This window comes from Mastigoproctus giganteus, chromosome 5, assembly GCF_048544385.1.
Source record: "Mastigoproctus giganteus isolate SK-2022 chromosome 5, ASM4854438v1, whole genome shotgun sequence".
NCBI lineage: Eukaryota > Metazoa > Arthropoda > Arachnida > Uropygi > Thelyphonidae > Mastigoproctus > Mastigoproctus giganteus.
In genome coordinates, this window is record NC_143579.1 from 84,366,745 (window position 1) to 84,393,744 (window position 27,000).

General features: G+C 37.2%; 1 protein-coding gene across 1 annotated transcript in view; it reads left to right on the forward strand.

Moving 5' to 3' along the window:
- Positions 1–2,404: 2,404 nt before the first annotated feature.
- The window catches only part of LOC150085532 (gamma-aminobutyric acid receptor subunit alpha-6-like), an 87,843-nt gene continuing 63,247 nt past the window's right edge, over positions 2,405–27,000 (forward strand). The window contains exon 1 of the mRNA XM_090374591.1: positions 2,405–2,466. Coding sequence (XP_090230717.1) covers positions 2,420–2,466 — 47 coding nt within the window. The 5' untranslated portion in view covers positions 2,405–2,419. The remainder of the gene's footprint in view (positions 2,467–27,000) is intronic.

The window sequence follows — 27,000 nt, forward strand, 5'->3', positions numbered from 1 at the left end:
AGCGTAACACTCACTAAACTTTAAAGGCTTAAATATGTGATTACAAGTGGGAAAAAAATTTCGATTCATTGGAATTGACAATTGTAGGAGTTATACGGAAGCAATTTAAAGAAATACTGTGATGTTGGCGAGAGAGAAATTGATGTAGCTTGTTTCGGATGGGTTGACAGATAACACAAAATCTGAAGTGTAGTCAATAAATGCTTCTAGCATATTATTGGTCTCGTCAGTCAAATTTGCGAGCTGTACTTCAGAACAGTCTCCAGCAGAAACAGTCAATACAACATCGTTCGTATATGCCATCCACTTGTCATCCACTTCTCAAAGAAAACGAGCAAATAATGAAGTAAAAATGGTTCAGAAAGGAAGCCACCTTTTAAAGTACCAACTCGACTAGGCTTGGTAAGCACAGTCGGATTTTTAAAAAACAATCAGCATTTGCTTTGGTAGCGTGCATCCGAAAACAGAGAATGGATCTTGACGTAATAAATTGTGTAATACTCCTGTAGGAATTGAAATAGGAGAAAGACGAATACCGAATGAAATGCTGATATTAGGTGGACGAAGAGATAAGCATTATCCTTTGTCCTAGTGGCCATCGGAAGTCCACTAGGACAAAGGATAAATCCACTAACTGTGGTGGCAAAATATGTTTTAAAAACGCATTAATTTTGATCGATTACAGAGTCAAATAATTTTGCTAATGGATTAAGAATTACTACATGATTTGAATCTTCCTTGCAGAGAGGCATTAAGAAAGTGTACCGGAAACAATATACATTGCAGGCTTCAGAAGTTCAGAGAGGATTAGACGGAAACACAAATGTATACCTGTCGATATCTGAAGGACAAAACAAAAGCTCTTAAACCTCCATAAGAGAAACCATCTGTTGTAGATGTTTTTAGAGGTATGGATGCAGATTTATTAACCTTTTGTTTATTTTAGATGAACGTTTTTGTTTTATATATATGTATCCGTTTTTTTTTTAAATATAAAATTATGACAAGGATGGGGTTAAATGTTGCCCAACTTTGTAATGTACGTTTTGGATTATAAGTTCTGTGAAACTAAAGAAATGTTCGTATGTATTGTTTTTTTAAGCTTGCTAAATAGAATTACTTTTCTTAAAACTTTTTTTGATTGCTTGTAGTTAGTGGAAGTGTTTGCAATTATTTAGAGAAGAACTGATACCATATCAGTTACTGAGTAGGGTGAGATCGCTCTGCAATGCCGAGCTCAAATCTTTGTTAATTTCCATAAAGATCTGGAATTTTTTATAGCAGTGGAGACAAAGATTTTAGAGACATCTTCATCATCTCTGTTTCGAGATCGGAAACCAAAAAAGGTGTGATATGTGCTCTCACTGGCAATGTTCATCGCCAGATACACGTATTGTGTAAAGATTTCTTAAGCCTCAGAAATTACAAGTGATTATAACTTTGTGTTTTTAATTAATCCATCTTTTTTGTATCCCTATTCGCTTCGTATGAAAAAATAAATAGTAAATGAAATGTGAATGTTGTTATTAAATAATTTGCTAATAAATTCATAGCGAAGGCCTAAACAATTCACGTATGAGAAAACTTCGCAATTATAGTTAGAGTACATATAAAAAATGGGGTCACTTGAAAGCCAGTTGATGAACATGTTGCCAAAAGAGAGTTCTTACAGACTTAACAACTCTTTTATACAGAAAATTCTCTATTATATCTTTGAGACAGTAATTACTTCCTGTAGCATTCTTTTCCCCAAAATCAATGAGAGAATGTTCCCAACTATTTGAATTAAAATTGTTGCAAACAGACTTCTTAATAATTAAGTAGTCTATTTGCTTTTGAGTAGCTACACTATTTCTTCGAATCTCTCATTATCCGCAGAATTTTATAATCCACCATTATAATTCTTATCCATCAAAGAACCACGTCGTCTCCAATAAAAAATTCAGCAATTCCTCTTCACCCACTTAATTTAGCACGTAAAGACTTCCAGAATTTCCCCTCCATCGGCAAAAACCGTTCCGATTCCAAAGATGCCCATTTAGCCAAGTAGAGACTGTAATTAAATTCGAATGAATGTCCGAGACACTGTAATAATTCGTTATTCTCAATCCATTCCATCAATATAGTCTTTAAACAGTCGTTTAGTGCGCGCATGTGCTACAGTGGATGGCATGCACTACTCCACGTGCTCGCGAAACCTCCCCACTCACGGACACCAATGCTTGAATTTGTCGGTGATAGGCGCCGTAACTTCGCCCTCCTTCAATCCTGTCCTATCAGTTTTTGGAGACAGTACGCACAACAGAGGGAAGGGACGAAATAGTGAGACCGCGACAGATGCACAATTCGTTTGCTGAAGACACCTTTTCTAACATTCCGCTAGATTTGTTACCGGAACTTGTGCAGTGTGAAGAGCGCCATGTGTTCATTTTGGATGTTCTGGTTTTTAATGTGTGTAACAGAAAGGTAGGAGATGCTTTTTCGTATCCATTGTCTCCATCTTTAATAAGGCGGTTTAATATTAGCGTACACACAAATGAACTCCTTTTCTAAGGTCATTTTCTTGCAAGCGTTAGCATTCTACAATGACAGTTAGAGCTCTTTTAGAATTTTTTTATTAAAGAAAACATATAAATACTCTCAGTTTCAAATGTATTCTAATGAAAAATCAGTTCGGATAGATTCAATGACGCAACGTTTAAAAAATAAAATTCTATAAAGAAATACAAAACGCAATTATTTATAATATAATATTAAAGATAATTTGGGATAGAACAGATAAGCAGTCACTATAAAAATATACTTCTAATGAAGTTAAACTATACCTTTTCAGTGACCTTATTACTACGTGAGTTATACGATTGTTTGACATGGAGGACACAAGTTCACCAGTCCATTTCAACATTCCAGCACGATATAATGAGGATAACTCGATTTAAACATTGTACTCAACATATTATAGCCTTCTGCATGCCTTATTGCTGTCATTATCTAATAATAATAAATACTGTTATTAAATATAAATGTTTCTTTTTTTCAAAAACATTTACTTTATCTTTGAAACAAGGTCGTTTTTGAATACATTTTTAAAAGACGACAATTTCTTTATATAAACCAAGGAGAGGCCGATACAGTAGATATATTTCTGTAATGTTTTCAATACCGGAGGAAAGACCATGATGCGTTAGTGTATAGTGTCTGCAAAATGTCTGTACTCTATGGTAGTTTTCCTATTCTAAACCTGAGTTTCTAAAAGAATAAACATGCAACCCTCCCATGTGCTTGAGAGCGAGTATTCACTTCGCTACCCGTGATAGCGAAGTGTCCATGAGAAAGTAACCCTATTATTCTTTAGTTCCTGGTATACTGCAGTGCCTGGACTAGTGCTGCACAATGATGTGGTAAAACTGTAGCTGGGGCACAACCCAATAACTTACCAAACATCTATCTTTTCGCACAGGTAATGTACAAGTTGCGTACCACGACCCTCATCAGAATCTACGCAGAATTCTTTTATAACCTATAACAGATTGCTGATATGATTTCATGCGTTATCGCAGAACGGATAGTATTGGGCAAGTATGGCCCAAGACAGAGGACCCGATCTCTGTTCGTTGGATAGCTTCCTAGATGGGATGAACAAAGGAATAAATCTCTAAACAAGACGTTTGCAACAGGAACTATATTACATAATATCCAAAAGGACAGGTCAATTATCCTACGCAAAGATAATGATGCTCACGTTCTTGGCACATTAAAGTGTTTTATAACCGAATTACATGAGAAGCACTATAAACATCCTTAAGTTTCATAGTTAATCAAATATAAAAATAAATATTCTGTTTATACTCAGGTACGAGTACAAATATATTGAAAATCCCATGATCATGTAAGTCGGGGGTGTTTGAATAGCCAAAATAATAATTTATCTTAATTACTTATCATTCACCTTAATTCCATTTCTTAATAATTTAGATGTTTTGATATAGATCCAAATTTGTTTCAACTTTATTCATGAGGTGGCAAAAAACGTTAATTATTGTTGGATCAAGGACTCAAATCTGTAGACGTGTCGTTTAGCATATTCTAGTAACATTAATGTTTCTTTTAAGCCATATTCCGACAAAATAGTATACGATACTCTTCCAATCTATCCTCCGTCATATTTAGTCTGACAATGACTAGTATAATATGTTACTGTCTTAGAGTAGATTTTGTACAGGTAAGTCAAATCGACTTCGTGTTTTTAAAGAACTCTCTCACGTTAAAGGTAAGGCTCACAGAGACGGTTTTAATAAAGACCCTTTTAAATATGGAATTTGCATCTTAAAGATGGATTCCAACGTGCCATATAAACAGTCTTAAGTGTTTCAATCTGTTTATTCATGTAGAATCAGTGGCGAAACTACTATTCCACGAGGTCCGTCACCATCGAGGCTCTGGGGGAAGGGGAAATCAGGGTACGGACGTTTAGTTTGGTTAAACAGTAGAGAAGACCACGCCTCGGGATTCATTAATTCACCTGTTGATGAATCCCAAGGGGACATAATTTGTAATTTTGCTAATGAACAGAATTAGCAGTTTAAACTATAGAAGCGTAAAAGGACTGGTTCATGAATGGAAAATTAAGAATAATCGCTAACAAAATCCATATATTCGTCGTTTCTTTTTCGATTTTGAACCATGGTAACTCAGGCCATTATGCAGTATTGTTTTCTACGCTTGGATTGTTTTCTATATGAAACAAATAAATAAATAAACTGGTTTTCGGGAAGAGAACACCATAAAACCAATTTCCGAGACTGAACAACTTGGCCACTGTGTGAAAAAGAAAAAAAAAACTAAGTTCATTTCATCTAGACGGGACTCGAACTCAAGGCAATCCCACACCCATCCCTGAAGAAATTCTTCCAGTGCACGTAACGTCTTCGAAAAACAAGTACCATACCATATAATTAAATCCTGCCTTAATCCTATAACGCATAAAATACCTGTAACAAACACTTACAGCTATCGCCCAAACAAAAATATCATTGGTTCCAATGTTACTGCATAGCTCTCTTTAAAATCTAGTTAACTTGAACTTCATTCGTGAAAATCTTCACACAGAACCGCTTGCTATTCTAGACGAGTAGTTTCACAGTAAAAAAGTATATTCTCAGAATTAAAACTCTTGTGTAATCTACTTTCCCGTACTACAGTAATAGGTATGAAAATTTATGGTAAAAGCGTCACATTAACTTAAACCGAATGACAATAAAGAATGAATGAATTTAGGCATTATGTAAAGAACCGAAGTACAGTATTTTTGCATTCCCTTTCGGCTCATATCCATGTATACTCTCAGTTGTAAACACCGTTCTACTGTATAACAGATGTAATAGATCCACTGGGAGATAGAAGAGATAGTTGTAAGAAATACACGCCTCTTAAGGTTCGTCTAGATAAGAAGTGATGCTGAGCATACAGTTTTTTTTTTATTCTCTAAATTTATCCGCGATGATTAAGCCAGGTCAATTCGAGCAGATGAGTAAACGCAACATAGTTCTTCATTACTCTTCGTGCTTTAAAATATTCGTACGTTAAAATATCAGTCGATTGCACCATTAAGTGGTTTGTGAAGAAACAGTCGTTAGTGGTCCCTTCTGTCATTTAGGGAACTGAGCTTTCGCTTCTACAGAGTAGCCTTCAACTGGCATGGTAAGAAGTGTTCCGCGTTTCTGAGACATTTTTGTGTCTGATGTCCTCATTTCAAACCAGTAAAATTGCCCAATGTCGTATAAACTTATAACTATCGACTGGAGTGATACGTGATCGCAGTAATCAGACGGGAGGATTAAAAACAAAGAAGTGCCATGGTCAGATAAGTGGCCCCAATGAGAGAGGAGGAGTTAGGGGTCTACAGTATGCCCAGGTCCGCAATTCTTCAAGGAAACCTTAAAATTACTTTTTGAAGTAATTAATTTTTTAATAATCGGCAAAAATCCACAAACTTAAAATAATAAACATTCTTTTATTATTTTTTTAATCTTATCTATTTATTATATATTAGAATTGACTGCTTCTTAAACATCATAGCTATATGTGGACGCACACAAAGCCAAGAGGGTCTCATCATGTACGGGCGGCACCACATTACCTATTCTTTATTCTTAACAAAAACAACAAGCGGCCCCTAGCCAGAAACTGGTAAATCCGTTATATACATACATACATATATATTATATACAAAGAATCATGTTAATTGCAATGTCATAAGTGAAATGAACATGTAACATTTCCACACAGCAAATCACATCACGCAACTTTTTTTTTTTTTTTTTTTATGTGAATCCCAAACACGAGAGGTATTAGAACCTATAGTACTTAGTACCGTGCTTGGGTTGGAGGTTGAGAAGACGAAAGAAGATATTTGTTGACATTGGACTTGAACTTCTGTAGATTGTAATTTTCAGTAAATACGTATGAAGGAAGGTTGTTCCAGACAACGGCAGTTCAATGAATAAATGAGGAAGATGAAAAGTTGGTTCTGTGAGTTTGGAGTTGGACAGTAAATGGATGTTGGCTGGTGGCGGCACGTGTTCGGACTGTTTTGAAAGAGAGAGCGGGAACTATAGAAGCCAATTCAGAAGAACAGTGCCCATGGAAGTATCTGTAGAAGAGGCATGCAGCAGAAACAGTACGTCTATGAGAAAGCGAGTGGAGAGACTCTGTTAGAGATGAATCATTAATTAACCTAACTGCCCTCTTCTGAATGGAATCAAGAAGCCTGAGAGAGGTTTTGGGGGCACCACCCCAGATGTGGGAACAATATTCCATGGCAGGGCAGATTTGCGATTTATACAGAGTGAGCAACTCTTTGAAAGAAAAGTAACGCCGAGAGCGAAAGAGAAAACCAAGTTTTTTAGATGCAGAGGAGGCAATATTTGTAAAGTGCTTGTGCCAAGAGAGAGTAGAAGTCAGGGTAATCCCCAAAAGAGATATATCATTTTGCCTAGAAATCGGAGTGTCACTAAAGATACGCATAGGAGCAGAAGAATCCTTTTTGCGAGATATAAGACAAGACAAGACTGAGTTTTAGAAGGGTTGAAATCAACTAAGTTGTCTTGGCCCCACTGGAGAATTACCTGAAGATCGCCATTTAAGGAATTGGTAGCAGATTTTCAAGAAGTTGAAGCTGATTGAGCAGGACAAGGTTTCTCAAAATGGAAAGTTGAATGCAATATGCTATCATCGGCAAAACTATGGATAGGATTTCCAGTCAGTGGAAGAAGGTCATTAATATACAAGAGGAAAAGAGTGGGGGAAAGAACTGAACCTTGGGGGACACCGGCATTAGTGGAGAAGTTAGAAGACAGAGAGCCATCTACCATCACCCTCAGTGAGCGATCAGAGAGAAAACTGGATAACCAATTACTAAAAACAGTTGGCAAACCATAATATGGAAGCTTGTTTAGAAGACCTTTATGCCAAACACGATCAAAAGCCTTTGAGATGTCAAGAGCAACTACTTGTGTTTCACCGAACCTTTCCATTGAATTAGTCCATAAATGGGTAACATAAGCCAGAATATCACCAGTGGATCGACACTGACGGAATCCATACTAGCGATGGTTGATCAGACGGAAGGTTTCTAGGTAGTTCAAGAGTTGGCGGTTAATTGATTTCTCCATTACTTTAGAAAGAGTAGAAGTAATTGCAATGGGACGATAATTGGATGGGAGGGATTTGTCACCCTTTTTAGGAACTGGCTGGATATGAGCAAATTTCCAAGCAGAAGGAAAAACACCTTTGGAATAAGAAAGTGAAAAAAGGCGGCAAAGAATAGGAGTAAGTTCAGGAGCACAGGTTTTGAGAACAAGTGGAGAAATACCATCAGGACCTGGAGCTTTCTTAGCATCAAGATTCATCAAAATCCGTCTGATATCCTTTTGACGGAAGACCACAGGAGGCATTGAATGGAGCGTGTTGGGAATGGTGGGAGGTGTTTTACCAAGATCATTAATACGTGAGCTGGAAGAAAATGGGATGCTAGCAGGTCAGCTTTATCCTTGGCTGAAGTGACAACAGAACCATCTGGTTTGGACAGCGGTGGGAGCAGAGATGGGCAAAAGTTGCGGCCAATAGCTTTGGCAAGAGACCAGAATGCTCGGCTACCATTAGGGCAAGAAGCAAGTTTTCTACTCTTAGCCTGTTCAAACTCTAGTTTGGAATGATTAATAACTGCTTTACAATTGTTGCGCGCTTTGGTGTAGGCAGAAAATGAAACTGAAGAATTAGAAACAAGCCAATTACGATATGCAACATTCTTCTCTTGGACAGCCTTAGCACATTTATTGGAAAACCAAGGTTTAGATAAGGGACGAGATTTTAAAGTGGAGCGTGGAATAAAGGATTCCATTCCTGCAAGAATAATTTCACTGACACGATCTGAGCAAACATTGACATCAGAAGTTTTGAAACAGTAATCCGACCAAGGAAAAGAAGAAACGAAGTCTCGCAGGTCATCCCATTTTGCATTCTTGTAATGCCAAACAACACGAGGTTGGGAATAGCCATGATAAAGGTTCCATTGGAGAAGAGACAATCACCAAGTTGTGATCTGAGGTACCTAAAGGCCCACTCACTTCGACCGTGTACTTGGAAGGGTTGTTTGTGAGACAAAGATCAAGCGTATTGGCTGTATGATTAGGATTGTCCGGTATTCTTGTAGGTAAATGAACAATCTGTGTTAGGTCATTAGTAATTGCAAAAGCCTCAGCATCTCGACCTGCTGGATAGGTGTGATTAGAAAACGGAAGCCAGCTGGAGTTGTGAACATTAAAATCACCAAGGAAAATTACCTCACTGTTAGGAAAGTTGGACTGGAGAAAGTCAAGTTGAAAAGAGAGGAAGTCAAGGAGTTCCAAGTGATTAGTGGAGTTGGGAGAACGGTAGAGACAACAGATGAATTTGACACAATGAGGTAGAGAGATTTTAAGCCAGAGAAGATCAAAGAGAGGGGATTCCAAATTGCCAAGTCTCTGACAGGGAATATCAGAACGGACATATGAACAAGTACCACCTTTGAGGCGAAAGGAATCATACAGCGAATAATTTGGGCATCTGAGATGAGCAGTAGTTGAATCAACCGATAACTGAGATTCTGTCAGAAAAAGTACATGGGGTTTGGCAGACTGCAAGTGGAAATGGACATCGTTGAGATTAGAATTGAGACCACGTATATTTGTGAAATGAATTAGGAAGTCCTTGGGAGGTTTAGATCTTTTCGCAGATAAACTTGCTCTATTAGTTTGACAATTCATGGTGTATTCAATAGTAAGTAAAAGTGGGTGGGGCATACTGTATGAAGTAATGAAAGTTTTGGATATGGCTTACATGTGGTAAGAATATACCCAGATCCTTGACATAACGTGGCCTCGACAATGCTCCCCGCATACACACTACTCGGACTCCCTCCAGTCACTATCTGGCAGAGTAGAGGTAGCAAGATTATACACTAGCTGATCCGGAAGCCTCCTAGAGAGTTACCAATAGGTTCGGTCCGGTTTACTAACTAGCGGCCGGCCTGCGAACACCGTTTTAGAGCTGTACCCTCGAAATGTAAGGAATATTGGATCTCGCCACGACATTCATCATAACCTCAAAAGTCATCAATCATACTGCATGATGGAAGAGATAGGGAAGGGTTGACCGGAACTTAGCTCTAGAGACTAAACATGGGTTCCACCACTTCAAGCCTCCAATAAGCAAAGTGGTGGTATTTCACCGGTTGATGAGAGTCATCTACCACCTAGTACTGCCTGGTAACATAGAGGGTCGGCGTTCCTCCATGTGGTGTGGGCGCCACACCTCGATCCCTGCTTACGTTGGTTCACACCTGGGTGGTCACCCACCATGTACTTGTGCATGGAGGTTATACCCAGGATTACTAACAGTCCCACCATCGTGAAGGTGCAAGCAGAGGATTTGGTTGTCACAGACCGTCCGGACTTCGCCGAAATTGGGTCCACTTGACTTGAGTGTCACCCGAATATCAGTTCCATCAGCGTTTTAAACTCCCAGGTAGCAAGTACAGCTTGTCTGGCATATCTGAGAGAATGTCTGTGACAACCTCAAGGACCAAACTAATCAGAAGTATAAACTGTGGCACAAGGAACCACAAGACAGCAGTCTTTTTCTGTCCTAGAAAGAACGAAAACCGCACCCACTGGAGGTAGTTCTATACTAGTGGGCGCTAGCTAATCCTGTATACACAGCTACCCAAACTGGGGTACCAGCTAAAAAAAAAAAAAAAGTAGATGGCAGGTGATATCAGTTTTAAGAGATATCAATAGACATTGTAGGTGTTGGGTTGGTTCCTTGTTGATAGACTTCAGAAGAGTTGCTTTCTTTTAGCGAAAACAGCAGAGCAGAATTGTTGTTGTTGTTAGGTTTGTTGGTGCATCAGCAGCTGTGGCTATAATGCACTGATTTCTGACTAGTATATCTTTGTTGTTGATGCTGATTCTGATAAAAATTTAAACAAGGTGATATTTATCAATCAATTTTAGGAAAACAAAAACGTCATCCATATCTTGACGATCTTCTAGAACATTACGTAGTTTTAATTGATTGCAATTTTTGAAAAGTAAGGAGAAAGCAGTTTTTCGTTCTCTTAAATATAGTGGGCATTCAATAACGATATGCTTTACAGTGAGTGGACATGAACAGTTACTGCATTGTGGGGCATCTTCCTTTCTTAATAAATAACTGTGAGTGAAGTACGTGTGACCAATGCGCAGTCGCGCTAGTACAGTTTCTTCTTTTCTATTTTCCCTTAGACTGGATCGCCACTGTTTGGGTTCTTTCTTTATTTCAAAAAGTTTATTATTTGTTTCTTTTTCCCATATATGTTTCTACTGTTCTTTAGAGGTCTGCTGTATAATGGATTTAAAGTCAACATAAGGTGTCCTGAAATTGGATGAAATAGGATTTGAAGCATTTTTGGCAGCTAAATCTGCCTGTTCATTTCCTGGGATTCCAGAGTGTCCAGGAATCCAACAAAAAATTATGCGGTGACCACGTGCATGAATTGCCATTAACTGAGTCCAGATTTGTTGTACCAGAGGATAGAATTGTTGTAGAGCTGAGAACGATTGAGAATTTTCAGACAGTGCCACTTCATTTCCTTCAGAGAAATTGCTGACAGCAGCTTGTAATGTATATCTGTCGTCGTGGTACAGGCTGCAGCGATACAGAATGTGCGTCCAGGTTTCCTCAGCACCACACACAAGCAGAGATTGGTGCCAGACAAGCCAAATTGAAATAGTTTGGAGTTGATGGAGCCGTGCCAGTAAGTATATATGATGTTGTTAAGCTAGGAGAAATCCGTTGGCGGAAGTTCTTGTTGAGAGGGAAGGTAACTGCAGGAACAAAAGAGTACGGGACTCCCATCGTGATTTCCCCACACTAAGTTCATTTCAGATTCTCCGTTTCTTGTCTTTGATGTTAGCAGTTAAGTTGTATGAGATGCCGAGAATCTCGCCAGGAACTCTGTGCTTTAGACAATAGCGTAGTCCTTTCAAGATGGCATGCAGGTCTAGTGGTAAGACTCGTCGCAAGGACTTGCAGAGGACACTGTCCTGCGGCATAGCAAGCAGCATAATCCGTTGAATGGAGATGAGCTTGGAACGGAGTTTAAATTAACGGCTGTATGAAACCAGATTCCAGAAGCATATGTTGTTATTGGTACGAATACTGCTGTATAATATAGCAAGACAGTCTTCTTATTTAGTCCCCAATCGGAATTGGAAATGCGGATAATTGCTGCAGTGAACTTCTTAATCTTCGAGAAGAGGTGATTAATATGAGAGGAGAAGATTAACCTGTCATCTAAATTTACGCCAAGATGTTTTAATTCAGGTACAAAAGTAATTTGCTTACCGTCTATATTTATATTAGGAGGTCTTCTGTAATCTAACTTGCCCTTAAAAAACCATCAGTTTTGTTTTTGTGGCAGATATCCGCTGTTTATTTATACTTGACCACTTGATTAGCTCAGAAAGAGTTATATTGGCTGACTGTTCTAATTGAAGACGCGATCGACCTGGAATTAGAAGAACCAAGTCACCGGCGTAGGCGAAGGCGAAGGCTGAGATATTTTCGGAGTTTTGCATGAGCCAGCTGTTAAAAACTATGTTCTCAGAACTGATCCCTGCAGGCATCCTCTTGAGATGGTCCTTGAGAGAGACTGCTGTTTCGAGATTACTTGGATGAGTCTATTTTGGAAGTAGCTTCTAATAACTTGGAATATTTGCTGAGAGCACTTGGCTTTGGTAAGACAATTGAGAGCGCTCTCCCACCAGAGGGAATCGAAAGCTCCCTCGAAGTCAACGAATATGACCAATTCATATTTAGCCCTCGAAGCTGATATGTGTTTAACCAAAGAGACTAAGGCGTCTTCACAGGATTTTCCCTTCTTGAAGCCAAATTGGGATGGAGACATTAAGTTTTGACCTTCAATTAAATCTACTACTCTGGGTGCTAACAATCTTTCAAATAGTTTGCCAACGTTTGCCAAAAGAGAGATGGGTCTGTATGCTTTGGGATCAGATTTATTTTTGTCAGGCTTGTGAATAATTTTGATCAAAGCTACCTTCCAGAGATTAGGAAATATCCCCTCAGTAAGATATTTGTTGTACATAGAAGTATTTCTGGAAAGATTTCGACAAATTTTATAATTACAGCATTTTCCACAAGATCTAAACCCGGACATTTATGGATATTTATTTTGCTTAGGGCCAGCTTTAGCTCGGGAAGAGTGAAGAGATCCGTTTCATATGAGGAGTGGTAGGTTGAGTTGCTATTCCTAATAGATATTTGTTCTGGAGTTTGTGGGATGAGATCGTCTAGTGGAAGCAAGCGATACAGGATGGCATTAACTGAGTCATTCCAGTTAGTAGTTTCTGTATCGTTGTTCACTACAATGTTGTACACTTCATCAGAGCGAAACTTGTTTTTGCTAATTTTATATAATAGACCCCAGGGATCACAATTTCCTGTGGAGCGAAATAAGTATTGCCAGGAGGCAAGTTTTTGTTTTGCAATTGCATTTACGTATTCTTTCAGCTGGCCTTTATAGATATTTTTTAGTCTGGTGACTTCTGGTTCAGGCCAGGACCTTCTCCGTTGAAAGTCTCTGCGTGCTTTGTGTACTTTTTTGCGCAGGGTAGAAAGTTCAGCTGTCCACAATGGAACTGTAGTATGCTTGCTAATTTTCTTCTTAGCGGAGCGTTCTGTAGCACGAAGTAAGGCAGCCTGTACATCGAATGCATATTCTGAGGCATTGAACTGGTTCAAAGCCGGCGAGTGTCAACGTAAAAATCCTGGCGAATTGAAGACATAAATAAAAGCCCCACGTTAACTATCGACTTCCCTGCGACAAGTCTCGCTTCACAATCGTAGAATTACGTAAGGCGTGTGTTAAGGGTTAAGTGCTAAAACAACTAAGGTATGAGGCGCTAGCGTATTGCATCTATAATTGCATGTATTCTTCAGTCGGTTTTCTGGACGAAAAACTCGAATTCCGGCGAATAAATAAATAAAAAAGCAACCCTAGCCTGAGACCAACGAATTCAGTCAGATTGTGAATAAAAAGCTAAAGAAAAATTCATCTTTGCATTCACGGGATTAGAACTCAGGTTTCTTCCACCCGGTATGGGAAAATGGTAATTATAACCACTGTGCTATCCGCTATGGCACAATCTAGGATTCCATGACTGAATTTGTGGTTAGAAATTCTCCACAAATGGAGAGTTACAAAATTAAGTTTAAAAAATAAACACCGCATTATAAAGACTTAGAGAGCAGGGACGTACATAAAGAGCATTATAGAGAACCAATTACATTAAATTTCTCCAATAGCAAACTCGTATTGCTTTTCTAGTTACCTCGTTAAACTTATTGCTCATTATTAACAGAACTGTTTTGTTATGTACCGCGTGCACACTCATGAAAACTGCAAATAAATTATTCCTGTTTATTTAATTGCCAACACACAGGCTGTTTGGCCTAATGAAATTTCTACATTTATTTATGAGATAATTATTGCAATTATTTCTCTAACCGAGGTACCTTCTAACCAATCTACAGTGTCTCCCCACATCAGCAAAACAAAAACCTTCCAATTTTACCTATCCATTGCCTTAAATAGTTTGTTTAGCTCTTCCTTGAATTTATTTAAGCTATCAACTTCCAAAACGACAGATGGAAGTTTGTTCCAGCAATCAACCACTCACTGGCTAAAGGCAAACTTCCGCACTTCTATTCTGCCACCATTCTTCTTCAATTTGAAATTTATGCCCCTCAAGGAGGTCTGAGCAAAAGAAAGAATCTCATTAGCATTTAGCTTGCTCAATCCATTCAAAACTTTACAAACCTTAATCAGATCACTTCACAGGTGCCTGCTTACCAGACGCTGCAATTTGCAGAACTGTAACCTTTCTTAGTAAGAGCATCCCATTTTCCCCCCTCACGAATCCCGTTGTCCTTCTCTATACTCGTTCCAGCAGCTCTACATCCTTCCTAAAATGAAGCCTCCAGACCTGTATGCAGTACACAAGGTGCATCCTGATCATTGCTTTATACAATGGGATAATCTCGTCGTTATTGCTATTAGCAAAATTCCTGTATATCGTTGAAACGTACTGTATATACCCATAATTTTCATTGACAAAACCCTATGTGCTGTCCTGAGAGCCTGTCTGCAGTGTTCAAAGAACTTCATATCTGACTGCACAATTACTCCCAGGTAATTTTCCACTACACTGAGTGTAGTACCACACAGTTGGTACGTTACTCCGGAGTGATTGCTACCCATATACAGTAATTTGCATTTGTTAATGTTAAACTTCAGTTGCCATTTCTCAGTCCATCTACTTTTCTAGATCCTGTTGTGTAGCATACCGTCATTACTGTCATTAACACCCCTGCCAACCTTTGTATCATCTGTAAACTTGGACATTAAGGCTGATATGCCTCCATCAATATTGGAATTAGTCTCCCAAAAGATCGTGGGATTCCTAACCACAAATTTGTCAAAAATAAGAACGAACTTGTATTTAAGAAAGTGCATTCAATTTTCTTCGAATACGATATTATATACGTAAATCTAGATATCCTGCACTAATATTTTATTCCAATATTATAACAAGCAGAAAATGCCATTTTGTTTTGCTGATTTTTAATGTTCCACTGAAATCTAGTTTAAAGTAAATAAAAAAAATAATATTTTAAGAATTCTCCTCCATGATCTCCACATTTTTTCTGATTTTACCAATATTTTCCATTTTTTTAAATTTATTTTTAAACGTACTCTACTTCAACATTCCATTCCATGAATCCAAAATATTCAAGTAGAGTCCATTATCACGCGATTAATACACGAAAGATTTCCTGACCCCAATTAGGACGCAGTCAATCTAATGTATGCAAATACTAATACACGATAAAATGAAACTTAATCCACTTAGCACCTGTGGTGGGCGATTTCGCTCTCTATCAATATGGCAGCCAGAATATTTGGTTTGCTACAGTAAGCGGATGTACATCGAGGAGCATCCCTAAAGGTAATTTACAAACTGAGCCAAGGCATTGTAACACAAACAAGGAAATGATTTATCTGGTGTGCCGTTGTCATCAAGAACAACAATAAGGAATTTGTGGACTGTTTCCCACACGCAGAGTGCCGAAATCTTATACAGATAAAGGATTAATACAAACTCGAGGGATCAACTCTGATGAAATGCAGACAAGACGAATTTAGAAACATTCCGGATGGAATAAATTTCAAGCATGCCGAATGTTATCAAATGAGCAGAGAATAAAACAGTATTTGAAAGTGCTAATCTTATGATTGATTAGAAAACTATTGTTGAACTCTTCTGTACTGAATACAGTTCTGTACAATCAGTACATGACTTTCGTATGCACGTGTATTCTTCGTCTGATAATTCTATACAGGTGATAATTTAACTGTTGATCTGGTGTTAGAATATCCATCATAATGGATGTATTGTTGGAGATATTCAAAAGCGCTTAATACTCCAAGATACTTCTAATATGTAACAGGTTATACACAACGAAGATAAAAGTACAGCGATTCCAAAATATTAGCCAGATACAGTCTGGTGTGTCAATTCTTTCTTAGTTCTGTCGGTTAGATTTTAAAAATTAATCTTCGAGTTAGTAGAAGAATTCCGATCGAATAAAAGGTCTTGATAGGCACAATCGCCATTTCAAAAACATTTTGACATAATTATTTTTTTATTAAGAGCTGAGTTTCACTTCTATGCTTTCATTATTCATTACCTCGTTATTTAGTGATAGAGAAAGAAGGATTTTCGCCATGTGAAAAGTGAAGTTATTCTAACACTTCCAAATCTTATATCCATATTTATTTCAGCAAACTAAAGACCACACAGTTCCAGACGGAATCAAGTAAAATTAATTTTAGTACCGTAATAAAATACAAAATGTGTGAAGGTGAATTTATATTCTTCAGTAAGGGTTTTATTACATGTTACAGATATTAAATTTCGTGTTCCACTTTTCGAAAGTGCGTACAAATTATTTTTTAATAATATCAAGTTTCGTTTAAGCTTCTGAATTTGTTCAAAACATTCACCTGAATTTCATATCACAAATTTTGAATAAAAAATACAGTTAGTCTATCACATTTTTTTCTTTGAAAAAACACACAATTTTTGAAAAATACTATCGGCGAATTTTGTTCTTATAGTTCTATTGCTCTTGCACTAAAAATGTAGAACACCACCATTTTAAATAGAGAACTGTGAGTGATTGCAAAGAATAAAACAGCTTATCATTTTATACCTTTGTAAGATTTAGATTTTACAAATTAAAATAGAAATATTTGTTTTGCTAAAATAAATCCAAGAAGGGCGGTTGAAAATGAGAATTAGCATTAATGCCCGAGTATTAAGTTAAAGATAGTAAGTATTAAGATTGCATATTTAGTTTTAATGTAAATAAGGTTATGGTTAGAAAAAACACTGGATTTGGGGATGGGAAAATTGTACACGTATGTGTTTAAATAGCGGCTAAATGGAAACAAGCAATTTCGAGTAATATAAAAGAGCAAACAGGAACAGCACTAAAGAAGGGATGTCATTTGAGAACATGTGAGGAAGGGTTGCTAAAGGTAAGAACAATAGGACCGTAAAACGGGCTTATGAAAGTCTCTGTTGATCTAAGTTACCGTTGGGAAGTAAACAGGAAATTAGTGGACGTCCAGTGTTCGCATCAAAAGAAAACGGCGTCAGGATGACAGAATTTTAGATAAGTTGACCATATTTAGAGAGAAAGTGTGAAAAGGAAACTGTGTTTTTGAGGTGACCGCAAACCTGAAAAGGCCATTACTGCCGTGTGAAAAAAAAATTCTAGAGAAGGGTTGGTTTGTGCGCTAGGGAGACAGCTGGGATAAGTTGTTTTAGCAAATAGGAAGGAATGAAAAAATTAAACAGTATGGGGATTCGTTACGACTCCATGGGGAAGGCGTTCCAAACTTGAGGGAAAAAGAAAGGTTCGGGGGGAGTAATTGAGAAAGTGTCCACTCTGTATCTGACTTCTCTGTAGTCTAGGAGAAAGTCGTGAGTTCCGGTTGAAGTGGGAGTAGATTTTTTTGGTGGTCGGAGTTCACATCTCGTGGTAGCAAGATTAAGAAAAGAAGAAAAAAAAAACGTGAGAGAGAGAAAGAAAGCCTGGTCCAGCATTGGAAGGCAGTGATAATGGCCAGTTGTGCAGATAAGTGAGCCAAGAAGAGAAAGAAACTCTGGTCCGGCATCGGAAGGCAATGTGCCCAAGAAATGGAAGAAAGCCTGAACGCAAGGGAATTGGAAGTAGCGGCCATTTCGGAACGTAAGTCTGTTCCTTTTTTTTTTTATTGAACCCCGAACTCATAATCTGAACTCTGTAGGAAATTGATTGATAATTCTTTCTAACGAAAATTAAAGTTGAATTAGCAAGTTAGTTACTAAGCTTGAGATAATTTGTTATGAATGTAAATGATTATGAAATAAAGGGAAAGTAATAGTATAAAGGAATTAGTAAAGAATTTATATTTATAGGGGTAGTACTGTAAGAATATATTAACCTATATCATTAAATTGGGCCAGGTGCCAACAAAAGATAACATATCAGATGAGGTGTAAACAGAAAGAAATATTATTGATAGAGAAACCTCATGATTTTTTTTTTTTTTTTTTGATTTGGTAGTTGTTGGCGCATCGGCTTCTGTGGCCATATTGCACCTCCCAAGGTTTTTGCAGTACTTTGATCCAAGCCCGAGGCGAGAATCGAACCCGCGACCTTTGGGTTGCCGGGCAGGCACTTTACCCACTCGGCTAGCCCGGTCGGCGAAACCTCATGAGTAAAGAGGGATGACTCAGATGATAACTTGAGAATAATTAAGGTAGAATGAGGGATTTATAGTGAACATTACTGAGGTAAGAGGATACCAGGCGTAATAAATTTCATGGGTTAAAAGCTAAGAGATCTAACAAATTAATAAGAGTTGAAATGAGTTTTACCGATGTAAGAGAATGATTGAGTAATCATCGAGGATTCATATTAAGTAAGATACAACTGATAAAAACTGATGTTAATAATTCGTAAATTGAGAATAGTTGATGAGAGAGAGGTAGTGTAGTACACTGTAGTATGATTCATATATCTGGAAATGGGTATGCATGTATGTAATTATTTGTTGTTTTTATGTAAATGTTGTGTATCATGTTCATTAAAGGTTGTAAATTTTTTGTAAATAAATGTGTCTTCAATGTTCTGCTAACACCCACTTTACACCCCCTAGAATCTAGAATTTTCTGTGAATTGCAGTCAGATTTGCGAAATGTGGGGTGGAATTGTGACTTCAGTAGGATGGAAGTCAAAACAAAAAACACCAACAAAAGCAAGAAAATCAAATAACATTTCTCCTCCCACCACACCTTTGTGTTCAAGTCTTCATCCAGACTACTTTGCCATAAATTTAATTTGGTTATTCATCTAAACTCGATTCTTAGCAACTGAAACTAAAGTTATAAACCACGTAAATGTTGAAATAAATTAACTTATACTCATAAAACTGAATTTTCGCAACATCTGAGTTTTTAGTTTCTGACTAAAAAGTAAGAAAGTCGTTATTTCTACCTTCTTGATAGAAATCGCGTGTCTTTTTGAAGTTCAATATAACTGCTTTTGTGATACATACTCTTCGCGGAATCATCCAAAAATAAAGAAAATTTTAAAATATAAATATTCATGGTCATTGTAAGGGACCTGTCGCAATATAATTAAAATACTTTAAAATAATTTTATCTTAAAAATTTATTTTTAAACTGATATAACTGCAGTCTCCTTTTGTCTTCGCCAACGCAACTTAGACTATGAGGCATTGTGTATTCTATGACTTGTGTTGCTGGATGAAATACCAATTTCTCGGAAGGAAAATCGTGCAACCGTTTTGAGCAAAGACCACACGAGATTTCTCTCGTCTTGATGGGACTTGAACTCTGGCCTTTTCTGCATGATGTGGAAGGGCAGCTGTCGTGACTATTATGCTACCACCAAGGAAGATAAGTGGAATAATTCCGATAAAGAATAAATGCAATACTGATGCACAGTTAATATTACTGGCTTCTGCTTTGTCTGATAAATGCATAGCTCTATTGAAATCAAAAAGCTCTCTTTTCCCACCTTTACCACTGGCATTTAGATATCTCTATCCAGTGTTGGAAGTGTCTGATGTCAATGGCAGCAATTTTAGATGAAAAGTTCTTTAAGTTAAAATAAGATAAACTACGTCTAAAATCAATCCTCGACCTAACAATAAATTGATTTAAGTCGAGTGGCTTTCCTCTTACTGTTTTCTACGGTTCTCTTGATATCTAAGCGGTTGGGTTGTTTTTCTCTCACCTTGTCTGTCGACACGATGAATAAAAGTCAGTGCCAGTTTTAACGAAAATTAGGTATTTTTGTTTTGAACGAAAATTTCTCTATACCCTCATAATGAAAGCAAGAAATGAGGTAAATTTATTTGTGGTTCTCTTAAATAAGCATCGTACGTGCTCGTAGAAAATTGCAAACCTCGTTATCGAATATTTTATATTCCATTTCGGGATATAGCCGTAGTTATTTCGCAAATGAAAACAAACCCATTTTCCAATAAGATGCTACAGTGCACAATGAAATGATTTCGTTAAAACACATGAAGCAGTTAAAAGAAGGCATTTTATTAAACGCCATTTGGCAAAATAATGTAGAAGACCATTAAGATGGACAAAAAATAATTTTCTCCCATTATTTTACTGTTTCGCTGCTTTTAACAACAATTCATTTCGCATTACGAAAGGCGATTAAGCTATGTTAGTGTCGTATGGGTACAGGTTCGTGCATTTTAAATAATTTGAAAGGTAAATTGTAAATACTCTAGTGATTTCATCTCCTGAACTGTTTTTCCTTATGATTGGTTTAAAGTATAAAAGAGAACTCAAGCAAAATTAATGACAAAAATGTCTTTCCCTTCACTCTATCAAGACCGGCGAGTCCCGGATAATGCTGCTTAATTTGATCGCACAACCAGGGTACAATTCATCATCGAAATAGCAGATCGTACGCGAAGTTTATACTCAACAGGTTCACTTTTCCATTTATACCGACGTACCGTTACTAACACGATGTCGCCTTAATCCTGGGATAAATTGATTTCACACTCCCCTAACACCTGTCACCATCTTCCAACAGCGAGTGGCAGTTGCGACCTTGAAGCTTCAGAAGTTCTATTTGAAGATATACCAAATCAACTGCCACAATTCCTGCAATTTTGGGACTATCTTTTGTTTCAATTCTTGAGTTCAAATCGTCTGATCAAATCTGTCGGTCTGTTTGTAAATTTCTGACAATTTCTGTATATATTATGGTTGTGCAAGACGTTAGAGCTCTTCGGTTTCATAGTTAAAAAGCTAGTTTATAAATGGATAGAGAAATAAAGTTAAAATATTTTAGAGATGGTATAATGACAAATACAGAAGAGGACCAAAAGACAGAATCAATTAATAAAATAAAGTTTCATATTTGACGGGTTTGTGTGCCCACTATATACGTATTCCATGTATGATGTGCAGTTATGTCCACACAAAGTGGGCGATATTGACGCTGACAGTCTGTTTTCTAAATTGCACAACATTTCGGATCACTGCAGTGAAATATGAACGATACCACCCTTGTTTAATAGCGAAGCTTCGTCACAGTTTTACGATCTCAAGGGGTTAAAACGATACTACGTGTACGATGTAATGTTTGGTGACAGTTGTTTATAAATATCTAAAACTGTTCTAGCGCATCAGTTCAGTTTGTATGATATTTATGAGAGATAGCATTTTGGTCCACGCCTTTTCTGCAGTAAGGTGTAGTTTACTAACAGTGTTTATTATGCAACGAGGGTAAGCTTGCCCGTCCATGTTGTCGATGAACACCGGAATGGACCCAGATTTGAAATTTAATGGACACAAACGTATGCTGACCTTACACACTGGGCCACTTAAGGATGTACTTAGGCTTAAGAATAATTTAAAGTTCAAAATCTAGTTCATAATTACCTATACTTTTTTCGCCAACGTTTTCTGTTCTTTTGTACTCGGACCGATCTAAAGCAAAAATAAGGCTTTTCAGCAGCTGTTTGAATAGTTGAATTATATGAATGGTTGAATTAAAATTTTATGATAAGCAGCTCAACGCGAATAAAGAAATCACTTATACTCAAAATGGGCCTCTCTTGCAATTCTCAGTAGTGATTTTTAATTCCATGCTTAAACGATGTCTCTCAGCAAGAGTTCTGGTGTTCAATCAGTACCACTATTACTTTAACCTTCCCCAACCGAAGTTTCGGCTTTTTTTCCTCTTCTTTTTTGTTCGAGAAGTAGATTTTCTTTAAATACTCGCCTTTGTGGCTGTAATTTCTCTCAAGCAACCAACCATAGCTGCGCCTTCTTTCTTTTTTATTTTTTGTTCGGAGACTTTAAAAGTTTAAGAAAGCACTACCGGTTCAATTTGCTGCTATCTGGGCTATCTCTTGCGATGGGAAAAACGACAAAAGGTAGAGAGAGCTGACAGAAGCGACTGTTTACCAAAACCTAACACTTTATTTCACGGAAGATTTCGTTTCTTGGAGTAAGAAAACGAAATCAGACTAACGTGGAACTACAGAGGTATTTCTAAACATTTCGATAGCGAGCTCAAACCATTTCTGAAGATAAGAATAACATAACTGTAAATTCATTTGAATTTTTAATTTTAACAAAAACTGAGCATCTCATGTCTTCCCCCCGATTGCTGCGATAATCCCATAAAATTCTTTTCGTTCGAATAAAAAGTTTCAAAGCTCGAATATACGCAGATTCGAGCTGTGAAAGAAGAAGCAGCCTCGAATAGAAGCTGCTTCTTCCAACACAAAAATGGATATCTTTCTTCATCTTATTAGTCGTTTCTAACAAATCAGATAAATTTCTAACATTTTAAATTCGATATTGCGCCCACCTAATTACGCGAGACAGTTTGAACACACTGTATGGATGTCGCAAGAATATGAAAGATATCCGAATATATCTTGCTACTTGCAGAGTTTCTCACCTTTGTCCAAACGACATGTGGACCTTCCAAACGGTCTTCCATAAATGACATGTGGACCTTCAATGGATGAGAAGATCTAAGTAGTTGACTGACCAGGAATTATGGGTGAAACGGGTGAAAAGTGTAACATGATTCTTCCAACTAGCTCATCTGATGTTCTTGGCACCATCAAAATACGAGTGCCTCCACTAATAGTTGCCTATTAGCACGCACGCAGCAAACGTTTCTTCCTATGTACATCTTGTTCACCATTCCCCAGACATCACTTTGGATAGCCCTTTGTTTTGCCTTCAGTTTTGAGGTCTGTGCATACCTTTTCAACAAAAGTTTTGGAACAGTTTACTAAAAGCTGTTTCTTAGATGAAGGCCAAAACAAGTCCATGTTTCATAAAATCAAGGTTAATTGAAATACGTTCAGTTCACAAATACTGCACACATCAGCAGGTAGCGAATGCAGCCAAATGTGGTTTTTCTTGTGAAAGGCTACGTGGTATACAAACACTCTGCTTATGCCTTCCATATAAGTAGTAAACTTCATGGCGTGTATTTATCTATTCGCAAGCTTTCTGGCACATACAAAACGAATTAACCGCGACAATTGTATACAGCTGAAAATGACTAACTCAATGGGAACAAAAAAATCTTTGCTAAAATGAATTCCTGTGTGTTTGATTTGATTTTGCTCTAAAGTATCCAAGATTAAAAGACGTTAGCATATCGTGTGAGTAAACTCTGCGTTTTCTTTGGTCGGTTTTATCCTTTTCTCAAAAAGAAAAACAGAAATTTCCAGGAAGGAAAATGCTACGCGACAGTCGCCTAAAATCAAGTAACTCGGTTATCGTATTTAAGAAGCGCATTAAAGCTCCTATTGTCCATGTAGGACTCGAAGCCATGCCGTTTTCCAAGCACTGTAGGAAGATTTGATCGTGACTACTGTGCCACCAGGCAAGGGTAGAAAATCCTCCACAAATAATAATTGTTTATTTACAGTTTTGCATAGCAACAAAGCTATCGAAAACTTAATATTGCGTTATGTATTATGTACAGTATACGGCTATTGATTACATAAACAGGGACAGTTAAATTATAATTCATTACATCGAAGTCTAAATGAAACCGCACTCTATATATTACAGGCGTTCGCATTGCATTATCAATAAGCGAAAGGGCAGTTGAATTTACGACAAACTAGATCTGTGCTACTAGTTTACAGCGAATCTGTACATGTGCCAGTATCCTTTTTATCTACTTCTGCAAGCGGGCGTTCTGCCCACACTATCCCCCCCCCTCCCCTAGGCAGTTGCTGAGTGGGCAAAAGGAACAAAGAGGAGCAGTTGCTTGCGTGTTCTCACGAGCTTTTCCGAAGGCCTCCAACTGATTTTTACGATAGTTGTAAAGCAGATATGTCATAATTACAGTTCAGGCTGCTAGGTAATATCAGCAACATCAATAAACCAAAACGTTTGTGCTGATGAAGCAAACTAATAGCTAACCGCGTGACAAGTGCGAGGTACCTCAAGGCAATAAGGCATTAGAAAATACAAGAATTTCCCAACGTTACTAAATGCAAAAACTTTCGTGAGAACTTTTTAGTTGATAGGGAAAAAAATAGTTCCCTGTGAATACACTCTCACTCTGATACACTGCCACTGGGCAGATTTACCACTTCTTAAACCTGTAGCAAAATTAAAAGCAAGCATACGCTGACAAAATTGGACATGGGAGCGTTGTGCAAATCGGTAGTTTTGTTAAATTTTATAAATGAGAAAAATTCGACTGTTGAATTAAATATTAGAAGAAAAAATGAATAAATTAATGTGGACTAAAACCGACATATTACAACGAAAGCGAGTTTTTATATCGAAGAAATCAAAAAAAATACGGTCGACTTTAACTGGACAAACATTCGAATCCATAAGATGGAAATTGAAATGAATTCTTTTATGAAAGAAAAGTTTTGTGGTAAATTCTTCTTAATCGAATAATTGTGTTGCTTGAAGAAGACCATGATGTGCCCGGAACTTGTTTGCATGACTGAAATGAATGAAAAAACAAACATTTAATTAGGTATGCTGCACAGCTGATCCTATTATAGCCCTACCATCTACTAGATAGGTCAAAAGAGGTGGTACTAACGGAGTTCACTGGAAAATAACCACAAAATACGTAAACCGCATATATTTATGCAGCATATAATGCAAAACAAAGTACGTGTAATGATCTGTACGGTTACTGGTAATATGTATTATCTGGGACTGAGGGAAGACAGTGAGAGAGAATTCCATTTCTATTTTGGGTGAAAAATAGAGATTAAAAAATATTTGAATGGATAGTTGGATCTGATCAAGTACAGTAAGAAACAACCATAAAAACAATAGCGAGCAGCCGAATTTAGCAAATCGTAATCAAGAGAAAATATTCAATTATATAATTTCATAATTAAAATTTTAATCTTTAAATTCTAATTTAATCTTAATATCAAAAACATTTCTAAAGACATGATTATGGTCTTTGTAGATGCAAAACTCTAGCGTCTGATTGGGAGCAAACATTCAAATAACGTACAATAGGATTGTAAACAGGTTCCAAAATATTAATACGGTTTATGATCGATCAGTCGTTGGAAAAGCGGTAGCTTTTATTATAATAAATCCAAATACTAATAATAAGATTTAAAGAGCTGCAGGTTGGCTATGAGATACTTTTAACAAATAATTTGCTTTCTTAGTAACGTACAAAGATGTAGTTTCACTAACCGCTCTTAGACACGCTCTATAAACCATCTTTGACCGACTTCGTTTATAATGAAGTGCAGTTTTTCTTACACTACTCTATACAGAGGACAACCTTCTGCAGGTTTCAATAATTTCTACTACTTTCCACGTCCGAGAAACTAAGTCATATTTCACTTTGTAGACCAAGTTTCCTGTAAAAATCTTATAATTTTGTAGGAAATCCATAGCAAGTTATCGTGTCTCTTTTTTGAGAACTCCCTCTTACATCTGTTTTCGATGACTGCTTGAACAAATACAGAAAATTATTCAGGCTTAAAGAAGCAGCAATTTTTTTCGTATTCCTTTGTCGAAATTGACAACTGATCTAACCTCTATTATACAGTATTAGAACACCATGTGCTCTTATACTTTTATAAATTTTCTAGAATATACTTTGGATCTAATAGAATGCGTCATCGATACATACTATTTGATTAATATGCACCCAAGTGTGACTCGGACTTAGCTGCATAACCCTATCCCCATAATTAAAGACATGGCGTATTATTTTTCGCAATTGCTAATCTATACTTGTTTCATAACTTTCCTTTTTTTTTAAAGTGAAATTACGCTAAAATCTTTCTTTTTTTGTATAATTTCCCTATTATATAAAAAAACCTATAATTTCTCCATTAAACTCCTCTTTTACATTCTAATCGGGTCGAATAAACAACTCTCATCTGAACAAAATTTTCGAACAAAATACAGCCAGCGATTCGCTTTAATTCTTGTCGAAATTTTGGGACTGACTGTTTACTCTTAGCCTTAACTTTATCTTCTTTACTTCTCCTCACAGACTTTTATTGAAAAGGTTCGGTGTTTTCGCCGTGAGTCGCAATGTGCACGTCGCCTGCGATCTCTCCAGCGAGCTCATCCAAAGCGAAAATGTATGGAAAATTAAATCCCGCGATATTTGAGAAGGCCGTAAATATTTGAGCAGAGGACATTGTAAGCATTTCAACTTGCCGACAGAGAGAGTAACCTCCCCGCTACCATGACTGATGTCCCCTTTGCTTCTGTTGACCTGAGCAAATTGTGCAATCTCGACACTGATCGAAGGTCTCCTCTTCTATGGGGAAGGCTGCAACGTGCTCCGCCCCGTCTATCACAGCATCCCCCCCCCGCACTGTCGAAGATATAACAGAACCGTCATTATTGCAGAAAAATAATGTTTGTTCTTTCCTTCTTCTTAATGAAGACTGGTTCTTTTGCTGATTCATATCTGAAAGTGACCACTTGTTATTAAAAAGGTGCTAAGAATATTGATGACCAAATACCAACCATTTGTGCATCGAGTCTGAACGAACCTCGGATCTCGATTGTGTATTTTTCTAACTCGGCACTTAGCGCATTTTATTTTAAGATGGTATATCCTCTCATCGTATGTCATGTTTGTGTGACTAGTGATGGAATGATAGGACCCAAATTCATATGTTGCTAATAAGTGTTGTACGTTTAGGAGTCATCGACAGGCGGTAAAAACGTTTTAATTTTCAGATTTTAATAAAATTCGTGGATAATAATATAACAATATTTTTAT